We start from the raw sequence: 19,185 nt of genomic DNA, 5'->3' as shown, positions 1-19,185 counted from the left end.
TATTTGAATTCTTCCAGTGTCTTCACGCCTCTTTCACGTATACAGCTTTCTTTCATGATTCTTAAATCAAGTATTAGCTACGATTAAGTTATGCTCTGTGCAAAATTCTACCAGGTGGCTTAACCTTTCAATCCTTTCACCCAGTCCATATTCACCTACTACTTTTCCTTCTCTTCCTTTTCCTACTATCGAATTTCAGTCCCCCATAACTATTTAATTTTCGTCTCCCTTCACTATCTGAATAATTTCTTTTATCGTATCTTATATTTCTTCTATCTCTTCATCATCTGCGGAGCTAGTTGGCATATAAAGTTGTACTTCTGTGATAGGTCTGGGCTTTGTGTATATCTTGGCTACAATAATGCGTTCACTATGCTATTCGTAGTAGCTTACCCGTGCCCTATTTTTTTTATTCATTATTGAACCTACTCACACATTACCCCTATTGGATTCTGTATTTATAATTCTGTATTCAGCTGACCAGAAGTCTTGTTCTTCATGCCACCGAACTTCACTAACCCCCACTATATCTAGCTTTACCCTATCCATTTCCCTTTTTAAATTTTCTAACCGACCAAACCGATTAAGGGATCTGACAATCCACGCTCCAACCCATAGAACGCCAGTTCTCTTTCTCCTGACAACGACGTCTTCCTGAGTAGTCCTCTCCTGGAGATCCGAATGGGAGACTATTTTGCCTCCGGAACATTTTACCCAAGAGTATGCCATCATCATTTAACCATACAGTTAAACTGCATGCCCTCGGGAAGAATTACGGCTGTAGTTTCCCCTTGCTTTGAGCCGTTCGCAGTATTCAGCATGGCCGCTTTGGTTGTGTTACAAGGCCACATCAGTCAATTAATCAGACTGTTGCCCCTGCAAATACTGAACAGGCTGCTGCCCCTCTCCAGGAACCATCGTCTGGTTGCACCTACGGGACGGCTATCTGTATCTATGAGGCAAGCAGCCTCACCACCAACGGCAATGTGAATGGTTCATGGGTGGGGGGGGGGGTGAATAACCTGAAGTAACTGCAATTACATTATTACGCTGTGACAAGCACCGGAGACCACTGATGGACAAACACGCTATTTACGATATTTAAAAAAAATGTTCGTATCACTTCTGTTTTTACCCATCCCTTAATAATGACGCCAGGACAATCTTACTTTCCAAACTTGGTGTAATTTTTGCCAGTTCGTGCATATATTAACTGATTAAAAAAGGAACTCTTTCCCCTTGTAGTGACGACGAAGATGGAAGACGCACCCTGACCTTCGAGCAGACGCCGGTGATGAGCGCCTTCCTGCTAGCTTGGGTCGTATCCGACTTCGTAGGCGTGCAGTCGCCGCTGGAATCCAATACGACTGTCTGGACGACCAGGGACACGGCGGCACAGGCAGAGTACCCCAGTGTGATGGGGCCACGCACCGTCCGCTCCATGGAGCAGCTGGTGCGTGTTCCGTACAACCACGGCAACCTCACCAAGATGGACCACGTCGCTGTGCCGGACTTCGCTGCTGGAGCCATGGAGAACTGGGGGCTGATCACGTACAGGTTAGTGGCTGCGAGCCTACGATAGTCGTCTGTCCAGGCTGGGAAAAAAAAAAGAAAAAAGTTCATATGGCTCTGAGCACTATACGACTTAACTTCTGAGGTCATCAGTCGCCTAGACCTCAGAACTACTTAAACCTAACTAACCTAAGGACATCACATAGATCCATGCCCGAGGCAGGATTCGAACCTGCGACCGTAGCGGTCGCTCGGCTCCAGACTGTAGCGCCTAGAACCACACGGCCACTCTAGCCGGCTGTCCAGGCCGCCTTCGATTAAACTAACAGTTGGAATTTTACGAGAAAATGCCGCTGTACTCAAAGAGTGTATTTAGGTAGCTTTTTCCAATGGGCCAGGGAGGTCTGCTGACAAAGATACGCTGTCGAGTTTCGTTATTAATATTCACTGAAGGGACGAAGGTCACGAATAGGTCACGAATGGCGATATGCACATACACAGATGGCGGTAATATCGCTTACATAAGGTATAAAAGGGCAATGTATTAGCGGACCTGTTATTTGTATTCAGATAATTCATACGAAAAGGTTCCCGAAGTGATTATGGCGGAGATTCACAGACTTTGAACGCGGCATGGTAGTTGGAGCTAGACACACGGGACATTCCGCTTCGATAATCGTTCAGAGATCCACAGTAAGAAGAGTGTGCAGAAAATACCAAGTTTCAGGCATTAATTCTCACCACAGACAACGCAGTGGCCGACGGTCTTCACTTAACAACCGACAGCAGCGGCGTTTACGTAGTCAGCGATAACACACAAGCAACACTGCGTCTAGTAACCGCAGAAATCAATGTGGGACGTACGATGTACGTAGCCGTTAGAACAGTGCGGCGAAATTTGGTGTTAATGGGCTGCACACAACCGACGCATGTACCCTTGCTAACAGCACGACATCGCCTGCACCGCCTCTCTTGGGCTCGTGACCATATCGGTTGGACCCCAGATGACTGAAAAACCGTGGCCTCCTCAGATGAATCCCGATTTCAATTGGTAATAACTGATGGTAGGTTGCGACTGTGGCGCAGACCCCACAAAGTCGTGGGGCACGTTGTCAACAAGGCACTGTGCGAGCTGGTGGTGGCTCCATAATGGTGTGGACTTACAAGGAATGGACTGAGTCCTCTGGCTCAACTGAACCGATCATTGATTTGAAATGGTTATGTTCAGTTACTTGGAGACCAAGTACTTCACGTTCCCAAACAATGAAGGAATTTTTATGGATGAAAAATGCACCATGTCACTGGGCCACAATTGTTCGCGATTTGTTTGAGGAACATTGTGGACAAATCGAGTGAATGATTTAGCCATCCAGATTGCCCGACATAAGCCCAGTCGATCGTTTGTGGGACATAACCGTTACGTAAGTTCGTGTACAAAACCCTGTAGCTACAACACCTTTGAAGTTACAGACGGCTGTAGAGGCATCGTGCCTCAATATTTCTGCATGGGACTTCGAACGACTCGTTGAGCCCATACCACGTCGATTAGCTGCATTACACCGGGCAAAAAGATATTTGACACAATAATGGGATGCATCCCGCGGCTTCTGTCATCTCATTGCAATGTAGAGTAGCTGCTGTCTGCAGCGTGCTGTGTCGTTCCTTATGAAGATGGCAAACTAAATTTGGAAGATGCCACAGGTACAAGAATGTTCATCTGCATACTATTTGGCTAATATTTGTCTTTTCTTGTCTACACTCTTGACAAAGTAGTAGGGTTCGACGGGTGGTGACTGAATGAATAACAAAGCGTAGCATGTTGCAGATATTAGGTGTTAATTCCAATTTATAAACGAACATTGGCACACTATACTACAGCTCGTCTCTTATCTGATGAAAATGAGTGACACAAAAGTCGACAACTTCATAACAATGACCTATTTCTTTATTTAACTGATTCTTCTGTCGGTTCTTGGTAGAACAGCTTTATAATACATAAAAAGCGCTGTATTGGTAGTGCTCTACACATTAGTTTATTGAGTTAACCAGTTTTCGACTTACAAGGCCATCATCAGATTTCTGAGCCGAAAACTGGGCAAATAAATAAACCAATTTCTTTAAGAGATGGTGGCACTTGTCGCACGTCTGTTCCACATGAATCACATTCCAGTTGTTCAACTGTCTGAGATTTGTCTACTGAAGAAAATACGACGTTATCTCTTAGTCGAAAGACTTTCTAAGTAACATAATTGCAAGCTTAACTCTATTTAATAATATAAATTAAAATTAAAAAAGAGTTATTTTGGTACTGTGTCACTGTTTACAATAATTTCATTGATCTGTTGTTATCTATAATAAAATACCGCCAGTCACGTTTTAAAAAATCCATTCTGATTGTGCTTGAAGTTATTAATGTTTTGATGAGGCTGGGGTAATACATTCAGTACTATTTATTAACTTATATCTCATTTGCTTACATCTAGTTTTCTGCAGACTGACACTCGGCTGCGTGAAACAGTGTATTGATTCTGACATGTGATGTCAAAAAGATGCAGTCGACTTTATTCAAATGTGTGACGGAAGCAGCTTAATAAGTAATCCTCCAAAAAACCTATGAAGCCATCAAGAGCAATCTGTACTGCTGTCTTCCAATAAATATTAACATAATACGGCGCGAACTCATAACAGAGAACTTCAGGTCAATATATTGTATTAACGCACTTGTATCCATCGACATCTAACAACTCAGGAAATTATAAGCAGAGTTATCCTATTATCAAAAACATACTTCGCGCACTTTCGTACTCTACTTTGAAATACAAACATAAAAAAGGTTTGCATCATCCCGGTTCCCAGAACTCCTGAAGATATACGTTGGCTGTGGATATTGTATCACAGGCACAGACCCTTTGACTGTTCAGAGAGGTTCTAAACCCGCCCAAATACGTAAACAACCATGCATGATCAGCGCCTATTACACTGAGGGGGTCCGACAGCCGATCAGTTCCAGTCATTCCACCAGAAAGGAGGCACACGGCTCGTATTGTCTGTGGTTCAACCATCCCTAGACGGTCAATACCGTAGTTCGATCCCGTCCGCATTGTTACTTTGTGCCGGGAAGGGCTCTCAACGAGGGAAGTGTCCAGTCGTCTCGGAGTGAACCAAAACGATATTGTTCGGGCATGGAGAAGATACAGAGAGACAGGAACTGTCGATGACATGCCTCGCTCAGGCCACCCAAGGGCTACTACTGCACTGGATGGCCGCTTCCCACGAATTATGGCTCGGAGGAAGCCTGACAGCAATGCCACCATGTTCAATAATGCTTTTTGTGCAGCCACAGGACGTCTTGTTACGACTCAAACTGTGCGCAATAGGCTGCATGATGCGCAACTTCACTCCGGACGTCCATGGCGGGGTCCATCTTTGCAACCACGACACCATGCAACGCGGTACAGATGGGCCCAACAACATCCCGAATGGACCGCTCAGGATTAGCATCATGTTCTCTTCGCCAATGTGTGTCGCATATGCCTTCAACCAGACATTCGTTGTAGACATGCTTAGAGTCAAACCGGTCAGTCTGAACGCCTTAAACACACTGCCCAGCGAGTGCAGCAAGGTGGAGGTTCCCGGCTGTTTTGGGGTGCCATTATGTGGGGCCGACGTACGCCACTGGTGGTCATGGAAGGCGTCGTAACGGCTGTACGATACGTGAATGCCATCCTCCGACCGCTAGTGCAACCATATCGGCACCATGTTGGCGTGGCATTCGTCTTCATGGACAACACTTCGCACCCCATCGTGCAAATCTTGTGAAAGATTTCCTTCAGGATAACGACTAGAGTGGCCAGCTTGTTCTCCAGACATGAACACTATCGAACATACCTGAGATAGATTGAAAAGGGCTGTTTATGGACTACTTGACCCACCAACCACTCTGAGGGATCTACAGCGAATCACCTTTGAGGAGTGGGACAATCTGGACCAACAGTGCGTTGGTGAACTTGTGGATAGTATGCCACGAGGAATGCAGGCATGCATCAATGCAAGAGGACGTGTTACTGGGCATCAGAGGTACCAGTGTGTACTGCAATATGGACTACCACCTCTGAAGGTGTCGTTGTACGGTGGTACAAGATGCAATTTGTGGTTTTCATGAGCAATAAAAAGAGCGGATATGATGTTTATGTGGATCTCTGTTCCAATTTTCTGTACAGGTTCCGGAACTCCCGGAGCCGAGGTGATAAAAAACTTGTTTGATGTGTGTACTACATAAGTTTAGGTTATGATCCAACGACACTAGTCTGCAGGGGTCGGTCGTTCAAGCAGTCCATCATTACGTGCAGTGGTCAGTAGATATGCGCAATTGCATCGCTCAACACAACAGATAACCGAGCTGAAGATGAACGAGAAGAACTGATGTGTCTCCGTGCCTATCTGGATTCAACCGGAGAGTCCCACAACAGATAAAGGGAGTGTGGCGGAAGTTCCTTGTCGACGAGAACACGACGGTCGAATCGGTTCCTTCGATTTTCAATTGGGTTAAGATAAGGAGAGCTTCTGAGCTTTCAGCCGAGTTTTTCGAATACTTTTCTGACGCTTTTAGACATATGACAAGGCATATTTTCTCAGATAAGACAATGATTATAATATGGCCGAATGTGCTCTCTGAGGATCGCTTCGTATTCAAGCTCTGTCGTACACCACTTTTCTGCTGCACACCAGTAGCACGTGGAGATTAACAATGGTGTCATGACTCCATTCGCGTCACATATTCACCACAGAGGCTCATAAACAATCCACAAATCTCACCATTTCCGGGAGCCGGAGGTCACCCATTTTTGCAGCTGGATTGAAGCACTCTCTTTGTTCGCGACAGCAGTGAGCCAAACTTTTAAAGTAGCCCGTCAGCGCGGTTACTTTACCCGTGCATCTCAAAATGTCGTAAAATATGAGTTACACTCTACAAACGATATATCCAAGAGTTGGTTACAAAGTCACTCGACACACATTCTTTAGGCGACCAATTCGTATCTAGAGGGTTCATCAACAAAATTTTCTATTCTTACTGTCTGCTCGAGCATTCGGTTTCATCTGCACTGAAAACGAGGAAACCATACACGTGGTATACAGTGCCGTATATTTGGTATGCAGTATAATTCTCTCCCAGAGCTTGAATTTCCATCATCTACATAAAGGCAGTGCAATGACATTGAAGTAAGACATATTTAGATATTAAGTCCCTAAAACTATAATATTATCTGAAAATATGGAATATATGTGCTTTCTTAGTCCAAGATTTTCTCTCTCTCTTTCGCATTCAAGGATCAGTGGCAGCTATGACGGACTCGTAGTCCGACTGTCTCGCTTGTTCAAGCAGACTTACTATACCAACCAGAAAATAAAATGAAAATTAAATGAAGCAAATGTCTTACGACATCGAGATTTTGTTCAGCTGACAGTTATCATTATCAACAACTACATCTATGTCATCATTTGCAGAAATAGCTCTCATGAGATAAACTTTCTTTAGGTGTATTATTATTAGTCACGCTAATAAATTTCAGCTGGTAGTAGTAAATACATTGTTCAAAAATCACTAAAGGAGGAGATATACTTCGAAAAAACTGGGAGACGTACGGTATATAATGGATTGTAAGGCGTACACAAAAGCAAGTATAGACTTAGGTCACAGTTTAATAACGGAGAAGAGTGGGCTGAAATTTGAACAATCGGGGACAAACAACGTACAACTACAGTATTGAGAAATGGGACGAGCGTTCGAACTTCTCTGCGGATGTACATGCTAAATTGAATACCACGATAGGAAGTTCAGTTTAGGGGGAATGGGCGTCACTAGGAAGGATAATCACAAAAGTTCGACATACAAATGCAGCTAAAAGAAACTGTGAAGAAACTTTCGTCAACAAAAGAAACACTTCAATTCATTGGCGAAAGAAGAAAATACGAAAAAAAAGTCTAGAAAAAGAGAGCAGAACTGCAATATACACAATCTCCTAATATCACGTCCGACCTCCCTATGTCCGTCGTTGTGCAACAACTGGACGTGGCGTGGATGCAACAAGCCGTTGGAAGTTCTCTGCAGAAATATTGAACCTTGCTGCCTCTGTAGCCATCCATAATTGCGAAAGTGCTGGGGCTGTAGGATTTTTTGAACTAACTGGGATTCAATGGGATTCATGTCGGGTGATCTGGATGGCTAAATCATTCGCTCGAATTGTCCAGAATGTTCTTCAAACCAATCGCCATCGGCTGTGGCCAGGTAACACGGTGCATTGTCATTCATACAAATTCATTTGTTGTTTGGGAACATGAAGTCCTGGAATAGCTGCCAAACATAAGCTTTTCCAGTCGATGATCGTTTCAGTTGGACCAGAGGACCCAGACCATTCCATGTAAACTCTTCCCCCACCATTATGGGTCTAACACCAGCTTTCACAGTGCCTTGTTGTCAACTAGGGTCCGGTGGCTTTGTGGGCTCTGCACGACATTCACCACTTACCAAGTAAAATTGGCAATCATTTGACAAGGCACGGTTTTCCGTCGTCCAGGGTCCAACCGATTCGGTCACGAGTTCAGGAGAGTCGCTGAAGGCGATGTCATGCTGTCAGCAAAGGCATTTGCGTCGGTAATTTGCTGCAATAACCCATTAAAGCAAATTTTCAGCGCTCTGCCCAAACGGATACGTTTTTTGTACGTCCCACTTTAGCTCTGCTGTTATTTCATGCAATGCTGCCTGTCTGTTAGCACTGACAACTCTGAGCAAACGACCTGATCTTGATCGCTAAGCGAAGGCCATCGGCCAGTGCGTTAACCTTAGTGACAGGTTCAAAAAATGGTTCAAATGGCTCTGAGCACTATGGGACTTAACATCTTAGGTCATCAGTCCCCTAGAACTTAGAACTACTTAAACCTAACTAGGACTGCACACACATCCATGCCCGAAGCAGGATTCGAACCTGCGACGTAGCGGTCGCGCGGTTCCAGACTGAAGCGCCTAGAACCGTTCGGCCACCAGAGGCCGGCAGTGACAGGTAATGTTTGAAATATGTCATTCTCGGAACACTCTTGACACCGTGGATCTCCGAGAATATTGAGTAGCCTAACGATCTCCGAAATGGAGTGTCCTTTGGGTCTTACTCCAACTACCATTCCTCGTTAAAAGTCTGTTCATTCGCGTCGTGCGGCCATTATCACGTTGGAAACCTTTTCAAAGGTATCACCTAAGTATAAATGACAGCTCCGCCTGTGGACTTCCCTTCTATACCTTGTGCATGCGATACTACCGCCATCTGTAAATGTGCATATTGCTGTTCTATTACTTTTGTCGTCTCAGTGTTCATCATTTTAGAATACAATTAAGAGGAAGTACGGAGATGCAAAAGAAAACTGGCTACGGGAAAAATGTGAAGAAATCAAAATGAAAACGGTCTTTGGATGGACAGATCCAGGACCTAGAAAGGACAAAATAGCTTCTGGAGAACGTAAAAGCTAAAGCGTCAACATTAAGAGTGCAACAGGTATACCATTCTTAAACCGAGAGGTGAGAACACGTTTGTGGAATCTATACACTAAGGACGTCTACGGAGACGAAGAACTGATTGATATAATATGAAATGGGTCTCGAGATAAATAGCACAAGGAACCCAGTGTTACAGTAAGAGATGTGTAAGAATTATGATCAAACAATGCAAAAAATGGCAGATAAAATACCTTCCGAATTTCTTAAATAATTCGTAAAGGTGCAACCAAACAATTAATCAAGTTAGTGTCTTGAAATTGTGATACGGATGACATAGCATCAGACATATGGAAGTATACCATCCACACATTTCCAGAGACAGCTAGGGCAGATAAACGCGAGAACTATCCCATAATCAGCTTGACATGTCTTGCATCCGAGTTGCTGGCCATAATGATATGCAAGAGAATTAAAGAAACCGAGGATCTGTTAGATGAAGATCAATGAAGCTTTATAAATGGGAAAGCCACCAAAGAGGCAGCTCTGACGTTGCGCTTGATAATGAGGACAAGACACATTCACAGAATTATCTGACGGAAAAAGCAATCGAGACTGTCAAATGTTGCAAGGTGGTCGAAATTAACAGAAACATAGGTATAAATTGTAGGTAAAGACAGGTAATATACAACAATAAAACATGTACGAGAATCAAGAGGAATCAATAAGAATGGAAGGCCAAAAGAGGAAAGCTCGGTTTGAGAAAGATAATAAGGCGAGGATGCAGTCTGTCTACTCTGTTCTTCAACTTGTTTAACGAAGAAGCAATTAAGGAAATAAAAGAAAGTTTCAGAAGTTTGACTGAAATTCAGGGTGAAAATATATCAGTGATAAGCTTAGCAAATGGCATTGCTGTCCTCTATAATAGTAGGTAAAAATTACGGAATCTGTTTTATGGAATGAACTGAACACAGAATATGGATTAACGGTATATTAAAGAAAGACGAAAGTATTGAGGAACAGCATAAATCACACTACCCTCCATAAGTTTGGCAACACCTAGCTATTATAGACAATGGAAAGGCAATTCAGTATAAAATGCATTTTGTTGTTTTCCAAATGTTTATTAAGCTAAAATAATACACAGGAAAATGCAACAATTATATTTTTAATTCCTCAAAATAGCCACCCTTTGCTTTCATCACTGCCTTGCACTCTCTCGCCATGCGCTGCGTCAGTTTTGCCAAGGTTTCAGTTGGAATTAATCTCCATTCTTGCTGCAGGACCTCCAACAATTGTGACCCACTCATGATTTCCTGTTTTAGGATCCTCCTGTCCAATTCATCCCATAGCAGCTCGATTGGGTTACAATCAGGGGATTGGGGCGGCCATTCCATGTTTTTCAATATTTTACGAACCTCTAGAGACTTCACATAGTTCTGACACAAGCGAGACGTATGTTTCGGGTCGTTGTCTTGTTCCAACACAAACCCTTTCCCAATCAGACGTAAACCAAATATCTTAGCACGTCACTGAAGAACGGCGTAATAATCCTTTTGGTTCAGTTTTCCATCTTTTTTCACCAAATGTCCGACTTTATTCCCTCCAAAGGATCTCCATACCATCACAGAACCCCCTCCATGCTTTAAAGTTGGAATTACGCATTGAGTATTCAAGCGTTAATGGGGTAAACGGTGTACAAATTGACGGCGTTTACTTTCAGATATTTCGAACTTGGATTCATCAGTGAATAAGACTCTTTTCCAATCCCCCGCTGTCCATGGTTGGTCTGTCTTAGACCACTGAAGCCTTTTCTTCTTGTTAACAGGGCGCAACAGTGGTTTCCTTGTTGCTACATAATCTCGGAGGTTGTTGTCTGCCAGGCGTCGTCCCACAGTTGACTCGCTCACCTGTGTATCCCTCGTTGCGTTTAGTTCAGCAGTCATCTGTTATGTTTACTAGTCCCTACCAAATACTTTTTCAGGCATTCTGATATTTTCCTGGATGCTCCTGAGCGAGGTCGATCTCCATAGGAACCTGTTTCTCGATGCCGGTGTATGGTTTTGACAACTCCGCTGATGGGAAACATCAGTTTCTCTGCTATTTGTCGGACACTGTTGCCTTCTTGGTGCAAAGTGATTATCATTACCCGTGATTCATAAGGAATCTGGCACTTTGGAGCCATTTTCAATTACTTTCGCGGCGTGTTATACCTCTATGCAAATGCAAGTACAAGTGAACAGAAATGTAAACATCGTACCTCTACATAGCCATGCGGCCTATTCGCGCTACCTGGCTTGTTTAGTAGAACTGCTTGGACAGGTAACGACGGTTTACATAAAACGGAGCAATACTAGAATGTTCCAATATGTATGTATATCTACAATAATTAAGTGTACAATACCGTACGTGTCATTATTAACCTTCATTTGAGCTTGCTTTTACGTATTCTAACTAATAACTCACATAGTTCACGTCCATTTTCTCCTTTTTAATACGCAGCACGGTGTTTCCAAATTTAAGAGGGCAGTGTATATTATTCACAAACTTAACATCTGAAGTGCGAACCATGCAATAGACCCAGTAAAAGAATTCTGCAACCTTGGAAGCGAAATAACACTTGACAGATGAGGAAGAGTGCATAATAAATAGACTAGCACTGTCAAACAGAGCATTCCTCCTTAAAAGAAGTCTTCTAGTATCAAAAATCGGCATTAGCTTGCGACAGATATGTAAATTAAATTGACTGATAAGGCAAAAAATGAGATACGTCACAGACTCGGTGAGGAAAGGATCATGTGGCAAGTGCTGATTAGAAGTTATAGGATGATGTGACTTTCAAAATTCTGAAGATCTGAAAAAATAGATTTCACGCAGATACAGTCAGTGACACCTATAACGGCGGGTTAGTTGGTTTGATTACCACAGTACTTTACCAAATTTGGTTCTGTTGGAGGTGCCTTCGCCTTTCTCCGCCCTCTGAAGTGACTTATCCAGTCAGTTGGAGGGGACCTACAGTTCGACGTGGACTCCGAATCACGGTGCAACTCGATATTTTTCACATTATCAAAGACTTACAGAATTTAAACAATTGATAAGTCATAGACAAAAACCCTACTACGAACAGTGACCGAATCGCCGCCTTTGATTTTCCTAGCTTGACATATAACCACCCAGCCATCCAGAAGACGACCTTCATTGTTTTCCAAAAGCCCTTGCATACAATTTTCTTGTCATCACCGGAAATTTAAAGAACTTACTGGAATATCGTGTAGGGTTTATTCGTTTTTATTAACCTCTGCTAAATGTCTAGGAACAAATAAAATAAAGTCATAAATTTAAGTCTCATCTATAATATTACCCTGCAATCTACAATGACCTGGCAGAGCGTTCATCGAACCACTTTCCAATGATTTCTCTACTTTTCCACTCTTGAACAGCGAGCTGTTTTTGTTTAATGATCCTTCCTCCGTATGTACATGGCGTCAATAAAATATTGTCACCCTCTGAGGACAAAGTTGGTGATTCAAATTTCATGAGAAGATCCTGCCGCCATGAAAAACGCCTTTGTTTGAATGATTACCACCCCATTTCGCGCACAATGTCCGTACCACTCTCGGCCCTATTTCGCGACAGTACAAAACAAGATGCTCTTCTTTGAACTTTCTCGGTGCCCACTATCTTATGCAGGTCCCACAGCGCACAGCAATACTCAGGAAGAGGGCGGACAAGCGAAGTGTAAACGGCCTCTTTAGTAGACCTGTTGCATTTTCTAAGTGTTCTATCAATAAACCGCAGTCTTTGGTTTGCTTTCTCCACTACATTATCTATGTGTTGGCTCCAATTTAAGTTACTCATAGTTGTAATCCCTGAGTATTTAGTAAAATTTAAATCCTTTAGATTTGTGTGTTTTATCCTGTTCGTTTTAGTACTCATGTGAATGTCTTCGCTCTTTTCATTATTTAAAGTCTCTTCGCACCACACAGGTACTTTGTCTAAATGGGTTTGCAATTTGTTTTGATCATCTGATGACTCTGTAAGACGTTAAATGACAGCATCATCTGCAAACAATCTAAGAGGGCTACTCGTACTGTCTCCTAATCCGTTTATGTATATCAGTAACAGCAACAGCAGAGGACCTACAACACTTCGTTGGAGAACACCCGATACTACTGTTTTATTCGATGAATTACTACGAATTGTAACCTATCTGACAGGAAATCACGATTCCAGTCACACAACTGAGACAATACTCCATAGGCTCGCAATTTGATTAGAAGTCGCTTGGGAGGAACAGTGTCAAAAGCCTTTTGGAAATCTAGAAACATGGTTTCAATTTGACGCCCCTTCTCGATAGCATTCATTACTCCGTGAGAACAAAAAGCTATTTGAGTTACACAAGGACGATGTTTTCTGAACCCGTGTTGGCTATTTGTCAATAAATTTTTATTTGCGTGGTAACCCATAACATTCGAGCACATTTTTCTTAAGTCCCACCGCAAATCGACTTTAGCGATATGCGCCTGTAGTTCAGCCGATTACTCCTATTTCCTATCTTCAGTGCTGAGGTGAGTTGTGCAGTTTAGGTTTTGTTAACTTGTAAATTAATAATAATTAACGTTTCAAGTAGTTTAATTTTTGCTGCCACATAAATTAATTTCAGTTGTACCTGTAAATTTTACCACTGTAAAGAGCCAGCTATCGAAGTTTCATCTTATAAATGAATTTTGTTATTTGAGATTGATGTAGAGACACCAACGCAAAAACAGATTTTACACCAGATCCCATTACTCTGTACTCATCAATCACCCTCAGTCTGATGGTAACAGCTGCCGCCCGCAAACTTTCCAGTAAAGTTACTTTAGAGATCATAAGAACTTTGACCACAATCTGTTGTTTATGAACTATAGATTAAAACTCAATAAACTGCAAAAAGGTGGGAATTTAATGAGATGGGACCTGGATAAGCTGACAGAACCAGAAGTTGTAGAGAGTTTCAGGGAGATCATTAGGGAACGATTGACAAGACTGGGGGAAAGAAACAAAGTAGATGAAGAACGGATAGCTTTGAGAGATGAAATAGTGAAGGCAGCAGAGGATCAAGTAGGTAAAAAGACGAGGGCTAGTAGAAATCCTTGGGTAGCAAAAGAAATGTTGAATTTAATTGATGAAAGGAGAAAATATAAAAATGCAGTAAATGAAACAGGCAAAAAGGAATACAAACGCCTCAAAAATGAGATCAACAGAAAGTGCAAAATGGCTATGCAGGGATGTCTAGAGGATAAATGTAAGGATGTAGAGGCTTAACTCACTAGGGGTAAGATAGATACTGCCTACAGGAAAATTAAAGAGACCTTCGGAGAAAAGAGAAACTCTTGTATGAACATCAAAAGCTCAGATGGAAGGCCAGTTCTAAGCAAAGAAGGGAAAGCAGAAAGGTGGAAGGAGTATATAGAGGGTATATATAAGGACGATGTACTTGAGGACAATATTATGGAAATGGAAGAGCATGTAGATGAAGATGGAATGGCAGATATGATACTACGTGAAGAGTTTGACAGGGCACTGAAAGCTCTAAGTAGAAACAAGGCCCCGGGAGTAGACAACATTCCATTAGGAGTACTGATAGCCAGACCTGACAAAACTCTACCATCTGGTGAGTAAGATGCATGAGACAGGCAAAATACCCCCAGACTTCAAGAAGAATATAATAATTCCAATTCCAAAGAAAGCATGTGTTGACAGATGTGAAAATTACCGAACTATTAGTTTAATAAGCCACGGCTGCAAAATACTAACACGTATTCTTTACAGACGAATAAAAAAACTGGTAGAAGCCGACCTCGGGGAAGATCAGTTTGGATTCCGTAGAAATGTTGGAACACGTGAGGCAATACTGAGCATACGACTTATTTTAGATTAAGGAAAGGCAAACCTACGTTTCTAGCATTTATAGACTTAGAGAAAGCTTTTGAAAATGTTGAATGGAATACTCTCTTTTAAATTCTGAAGGTGGCAGCGGTAAAATACAGGGAGCGAAAGGCTATTTACAATTTGTACAGAAACCAGATGGCAGTTATTAGAGTCGAGGGGCATGAAAGGGAAGCAGTGGTTGGGTAAGGAATGAGACAGGGTTGTAGCCTATTCCCGATGTTATTCAATCTGTACATAGAGCAAGCAGTAAAGAAAACAAAAGAAACATTCGGAGTAGAAATGAAAATCCATGGAGAGGAAATAAAAACTTTGAGGTTCGCCAGTGACACTGTAATTCTGTCAGAGACGCAAAGGACCTGGAAGAGCAGTTGAACGGAATGGACAGTGTCTTGAAAAACGAGGATATAAGACAAAGATCAACAAAATCAAAACGACGATAATGGAATGTAGTTGAATTAAATCAGATGACGCTGAGAGAATTAGATTAGGAAATGAGGCACTCAAAGTAGTAAATGAGTTTTGCTGTTTAGGCAGCAGAATAACTGATGATGATCGAAGTAGTGAGGATATAAAATGTAGACTGGCAAAGAAAAGGAAAGCGTGTCTGAAGAAGAGAAGTTTATTAACATCGAGTATAGATTTAAGTGTCAGGAAGTCTTTTCTGAAAGTATTTGTATGGAGTTTAGCCTTGTATGGAAGTGAAACATGGGCGATAAATAGTCTAGACAAGAAGAGCACAGAAGCTTTCGAAATGTGGTGCTACAGAAGAATACTGAAGATTAGATGGGTAGACCATGTAACTAATGAGAAGCTATTCAATAGAATTGGGGAGAAGAAAAATTTGTGGCACAACTTGAATAGAAAAAGGGATCGATTGGTAGGGCATGTTCTGAGGCATCAACGGATCACTAATTTAGTATTGGAATGCAGCGTGGATGGTAAAAATCGTAAGGGGGACCAAGACATGAATACACTAAGCAGATTCAGAAGGATGTAGGTTGCAGTAGGTACTGGGAGATGAAGCAGCTTGCACAGAATAGAGTAGCATGGAGAGCAGCATCAAACCAGTCTCAGGACTGAAGACCACAATAACAACAACATTGTAACACAGTAATAGATATAAATTAAAAGCTACTGATATAGGTACAAACACAACAAAGAGTAGAAGTTAAAACTTGAGGTTTTTCTTTTTTTTGCATAATCTTTATAAGCCAATTTTGCACAACATTCCTGAAGACTTTTAATAAGCTATACACAGCAATGATGCGTCTTTGTCAACAATTTATTTGTACATGAATTAAAATAACAAAATGATTGCCTTTATATGCAGCTCTCCTGATATTCTTTTGTGTAGACTGAACAGTGATGAGACAGTCATTACATTCACTTTCTTAAAAAGTGCTTTACAGGGCACACCGTTTTTTAAAAACCTGCTATACATTTCCCTGCCTTCATCTGCCACTTAAAACACTCTTTTTGCTTGAGAGGTATTGCCCCATAGCAGTACGCAATATGTGATGTGGCTATGAAAAAATGCCTAGTACCTAAGCACCATGTTTTCAAGCACACATACTTCACATTTGTCTCAGCAATGCCTTGAAAGCCATTAAATTATTTGTACAGACAGGGGTACCTTCTGGCTCTGGACAACTACACCTCGGAGGCGGCTAAGGAACGGGTGCTGACCGTCATCCAGCACGAGGTGTCTCATCAGTGGTTCGGCAACCTGGTCAGCCCCAACTGGTGGTCCGTGCTTTGGCTTAGTGAAGGTTTCGCCACGTTCTTCGAAAGCTTCGGTTCTGCAGTCGTAAGTTGACAACAAAAATGGTTCATCTTACAGTTTCTGCTCAGCGAAAAACTAAATGCGTGCCCTTATGTCGGTGATACGTATATTAATACAAGTAGCCTATTTCGAGTTTTGAGTGTCTCTGACCTTACCGAATAAGTATGAAAATATGCATTATCTGATCAAAAATATACGGACACCTATCAGTGGATAATAATATGACGACATTGACTATGGTTAGGACTCTTCCAATGATTTGCCTAAATGTTCGTGGGCGAATGGAGGGCCATTCTTCCTCAAGAGTGGAAACCAGAGAAAGTGATGATGGACGCTGGGACTCAGAAGAATTCGACGCACATCTCAGAGGTTTCAGATAGGATTGATGTTGGGGCTCTGAATACGCCAATCTATTTCAGGAATGTTACTGCCTCCAAATCATTGTCCCTCTGATGCTGCTTTATGACAGGGTACAGTGACATACTGAGAGAAACAATCGTCTCCGAACTTCCAGAGTGAAGTTTTCGCTCTGCTGCAGAGTGTGCGCGGATGTGAAACTTCTTGGCAGATTAAAACTGTGTGCCGGACCGAGACTCGAACGCGGGACCTTTGCCTTTCGCGGGCAAGTGCTCTACCAACTGAGCTACCCAAGCACGACTCATGGCACGTTCTTTCAGTTTGGTAGGTAGGAGATGAGGTACTGGCGGGAGTAAAGCTATGAGGACGAGGCATGAGTTCTGCTTGGGTAGCTCAGTTGCCGGCACGATAGTTCAGCATGTTCAGTCAGAGGGCCGATTGTCCTCTGTAATAAAGAAACTGAGCAAAGTAATCAACGACCAACTTGAACGGATGTTATATAACGTCCGCCAAGACCAAACGAAAGGAACAATACCGAACAAAATAAAAAAAAAGGTTGATAGAGCACTTGCCCACGAAAGGCAAAGGTCCCGAGTTCTAGTCTCGGTCCGACACACAGTTTTAACCTGCCAAGAAGTTTTGTCTCCGAACTGTTTCTCTACTGTACGCGGTACGCATTGGTGTAAAATGTGTTCATGTTTTTCCGCATTTAGCGTTTTCCTAAGCGCAATAAAGGGACCGCTCTCTAACCACGACAAACACCACCCATTCCGGACTTCGCTGTTGGCACTACACATGTTGCCATAACGTTCACAAGGCATTCGCCAATACCAAGTCCTCCAGTTGAATTTCCACAGAGTGTAGCGTGATTCATCACTCAAAATAACTCGCTTTCATTAATCCACTGTCCATTGGCGAGTCTCTTTACACAACGTCAAGCGCGGCTTAGCATTAGCTACTGAAGTGCGTGGTTTGTAAGGAGCTGTTCCACCAGTTCACCCCATTCTTTTAAACTCCCTACACGCAGTCACTGCGTTAGCTGGATAGCTGGTATCACTTTGTAATACACAACTGAGCTGATTCCACGTGATTTTTTTCAACCACAATCCTCGAAGTTCGAAAATTCCTGTCCGTCAATACCAGACGTCTGGCTGGTCTTAGGTATATGTGTCGTTTCTTCACGTTTCCACTTCACAGTCACACCATAGACAGTCGACATGGGCAGCTTTAGATGGGTTTAACAGTCCGTGGTGAATTTGTTGCTAAGGTGACATCCAATGGCTAGTTGCGTCACTGAGATGTCACTAGCGACCCATTTTGCTCTTACTGTTTCTCTTCTGGAAACACAATAGTCCCCGCCTCCTTTTTATGCGACGGACCAACTTCTCGTGAGATCTAGTGGTCAGTTCCACGGAATACAGTGGTGTCCGGATACTTCTGATCAAATATTGTTAATAACTGCTGCCTTTTTTCTCAGTAGCTAATAATAACTTCAATTATGTTTTATCATAAATATCATACTGACAGGCGGTAATAATTCAGTTAATATCAGCAGCTGTTTTCCTCAGTTGCTAATAATAACTACAATTATCATAGATACAAGAAATGTGACACCCCTTTCCGTGACTTTTGGTCACTCATGTGTGACTAGGTTGTACATCTTACAGGAACCAGAATAAACAAATACACTATGTGATCAAAAGTATCCTGACACCTGGCTGAAAACTACTTACAAGTCCGTGGCGCCCTCCATCGGTAGTGCTAGAATTCAGTATGGCGTTAGCCCACCATTAGCCTTAATGACAGCTTCCACTCTCGCACGTATACGTTCAATCAAGTGCTGGAAGGTTTCTTGGGGAATGGCAGCCCATTCTTCACGCAGTGCTGCACTGAGGAGAGGTATCGATGTCGGTCGGTGAGGCCTGGTACGAAGTTGGTGTTCCAAAACATCCCAAAGGTGTTCTATAGGTTTCAGCTCAGGACTCTGTACAGGCCAGTACATTACAGGGATGTTATTGTCGTATAACCACGCCGCCACTGGCCGTGCATTATGAACAGGTGCTCGATCTTTGTTGAAAGGTACTATCGCCATCTCCAAATTGCTCTTCAACAGTGG

At 42.5% G+C, this 19,185-nt stretch overlaps 1 protein-coding gene across 1 annotated transcript in view; it reads left to right on the top strand.

The window, feature by feature from the left end:
* LOC126356120 (aminopeptidase N-like) overlaps window positions 1–19,185 on the top strand; it is a 238,540-nt gene that overhangs the window by 68,342 nt on the left and 151,013 nt on the right. The window contains exons 6-7 of the mRNA XM_050006821.1: window positions 1,246–1,557; window positions 16,553–16,736. Of these exons, the coding sequence (XP_049862778.1) occupies window positions 1,246–1,557; window positions 16,553–16,736 (496 nt within the window). The remainder of the gene's footprint in view (window positions 1–1,245; window positions 1,558–16,552; window positions 16,737–19,185) is intronic.

Source organism: Schistocerca gregaria, chromosome 3 (assembly GCF_023897955.1).
Source record: "Schistocerca gregaria isolate iqSchGreg1 chromosome 3, iqSchGreg1.2, whole genome shotgun sequence".
Taxonomy (NCBI): domain Eukaryota; kingdom Metazoa; phylum Arthropoda; class Insecta; order Orthoptera; family Acrididae; genus Schistocerca; species Schistocerca gregaria.
The sequence above is the reverse complement of the archived record's forward strand: the minus strand, read 5'-3'. Positions and strand labels throughout refer to the sequence as shown.